The 2500-nt window shown below is 45.4% G+C and overlaps 1 protein-coding gene across 1 annotated transcript in view; it reads right to left on the bottom strand.

Annotated features, from left to right (window-relative positions):
• The window catches only part of kiaa0825 (KIAA0825 ortholog), a 195447-nt gene that overhangs the window by 146552 nt on the left and 46395 nt on the right, over positions 1-2500 (bottom strand). Inside the window, exon 8 of the mRNA XM_063187627.1 lies at positions 86-192. Coding sequence (XP_063043697.1) covers positions 86-192 — 107 coding nt within the window. The remainder of the gene's footprint in view (positions 1-85; positions 193-2500) is intronic.

The following is a 2500-nucleotide window of genomic DNA, read 5'->3' as shown; positions in this document are numbered from 1 at the left end:
ACTGACTCTCTCCCTCTCGTGTCGAGGCCCTAAAATACAGCCGTGGAAGTGATGAGGTTACTACAAGGAGCAGCGAGCAGCTCACCTCAGTGAAGTTGAGGCTGGGGCCGGGCGAGGCGTGGTGGTGGTGGACGCTGCTACTCCCATCTTCGGGGGCTGCCGTCTCGGGTTCCTCTTTAGATTTCTTTAAAACTGCAAGAGGTCGAGAGTCAAACACAGAGTCACGATGGGAGACAGACATTTTAGAGGAATAATAAAGAAAAAGCATTTCGACTCACTAAAGGTGAGACACGTGTGTTTCGGAACGTGCACACAGTGCAATAACCGTTCATTAAAAAGCCCTCCTCCTGGTTAAATTCCGGGTGAATTCTGGGTGGAATCATAAAAAGCGGTGAATCGGCCCCCACATACACAACAGGGGCTTTTTTTTTGCTGGGCCACCCCGACAGTAAGCGTGTGCTGTGCTGGGAGAGAGGAAAAGGGAGGGAGGACTGTGTCATCGTCTCGCATTATGCTTGTCCTCCCCATCACCCTTGTCAACTCATGCTGACCTGATCCCAGCAGCACAGCTAACCACCCACTGTCCCAGTCCTATGTCTCAGCACATGGCACACAATTACTGCAGTGACGTAATGGCCAGAACGGCTGTGGTAGACAGACACTCAGCAGCAGCAATAGCAATAGGGCTGCTCTCTATATCTGGAGGCTTGGAGCTGATTTGAACCCGAGATACGGATGTTGGGGGCATATTGCGACTAATCCTTTTAGGAGGTTGAGGGGGAGGGCATGATGTCTTTATAAATGGGTGCATGTGTATACATGTGTGTGCGTGTGTGTGTGCAGTGTGTTGGTGTTTGTGTGTGTGTGAGAGTGTTTTTAAGTAAATGTGTCTGTTTGGGAGAAACAAATTAAAAGTGCATGTGTGGAGGCTGCATTTTTCTAATCAGCCATGTGTGTGTGTGTGTGTGTGATTGTGTGTGTACGTGTGCGTGCGTAACTGTGTGTGTAGATGCATGTGTGTATGTGTGTGTGTGTGCGTGTGTGTGTGTGTGTGTGTGTGTGTCTCTGTGTGTGTGTGTCTGTGTGTGTGTGTGTGTGTGTGTGTGTGTGTGTGTGTGTGTGTGTGTGTGTGTGTGTGTGTGTGTGTGTGTGTGTGTGTGTGTGTACACACAAGACCCAGAGCGAGGCAATTTAGACCTAACAAGAGCCCAGCAGCCCGGCTCAGGCACAGCCCCGCCGGCGTGTCACTCTTTGACCTTTAAGCTCATCTGATGAATTTCTGGTAATTAAGTCATTTGATTGCCTGAATTAATGATTTGGATAAGTGCCCTTTAAAGGCTGTTTACTTCTCTGTAAATCGAGCCTTTCTGCATGTCTTGTTTTTTAATGTAACCTTTATAGAAATTACTACACGCACCACTCACCACCCTGCCCACTCTGTCTCCATGGGCCACAGAGTAAAAAAAAACACACTGAAAGCAGGGCAAAATGAGGAAGAAAGAAAGAAAGAAAGAAAGAAAGAAAGAAAGAAAGAAAGAAAGAAAGAAAGAAAGAAAGAAAGAAAGAAAGAAAGAAAGAAAGAAAGAAAGAAAGAAAGAAAGAAAGAAAGAAATTAAGATGCAAATAGTGCCAAATTGTGCTTTTAAGATGGGAACATAGATGTTGTATTTGAATACTGCAAGTCCTTTGATTCCTTGCGGTACTTTCCCAGTCATATAGAGGTTGCCAAGACACATGACAAAGCCTTTTGCCCCCATCGTAGGCAAATCAAATTCTAGTGCTTATCAGATAGTATCCTGGGTCAACCAATCTTAGTCGTGTAAACAAGAAAAAATCAGACCTAAAAGTAAATTTGGTGAGGCCGCTGACGTCACGTTGGCAATCTCTATTGTAGGCCTACATGCACCTGTTTAGGTGCATTTTGCACAGATATCAAAAACCTCAACCTCAACCTCCACCTCAACCTCGTATAAGGTCTTTGTGTATGTTTTGTATTGGTATTAGTATTTAGTATTTCTGTAAAATGTCAGACACCTTCATTTCCCTCGGGATTAATAAAAGAACTCTACTCTACTGTACTACTAACTAGCCACTGCAACAATTTTTCCCTCAAAAGCCTAATGTAAGCACATGAGGGCATGGCACTGTTGGCAACGCCCTACTGACTGAATTCCTGGCAAGAATATGTCTTTATCGACTACATGATAGACATTCTAGCTCTGCTTTCGTGACATCAGTAATATAAGTCTGAATTTGTCGGTGTAAAACCTGAGAACTTTCCAGACCTTGGAAGAGCGTGGGAAGCCCAGGAGGACTCTGATGCTATGGTGAAGCTCTTGCTTGAGGTCCTCAGAATGTGAGTACTACCACACACACACACACACACACACACACACACACACACACACACACACACACACACACACACACACACACACACACACACACACACACACACACACACACACACACACACACACACACACACACACACAAACAC

Source organism: Engraulis encrasicolus, chromosome 21 (genome assembly GCF_034702125.1).
Source record: "Engraulis encrasicolus isolate BLACKSEA-1 chromosome 21, IST_EnEncr_1.0, whole genome shotgun sequence".
In the NCBI taxonomy this organism is placed as follows: domain Eukaryota; kingdom Metazoa; phylum Chordata; class Actinopteri; order Clupeiformes; family Engraulidae; genus Engraulis; species Engraulis encrasicolus.
The sequence above is the reverse complement of the archived record's forward strand: the minus strand, read 5'-3'. Positions and strand labels throughout refer to the sequence as shown.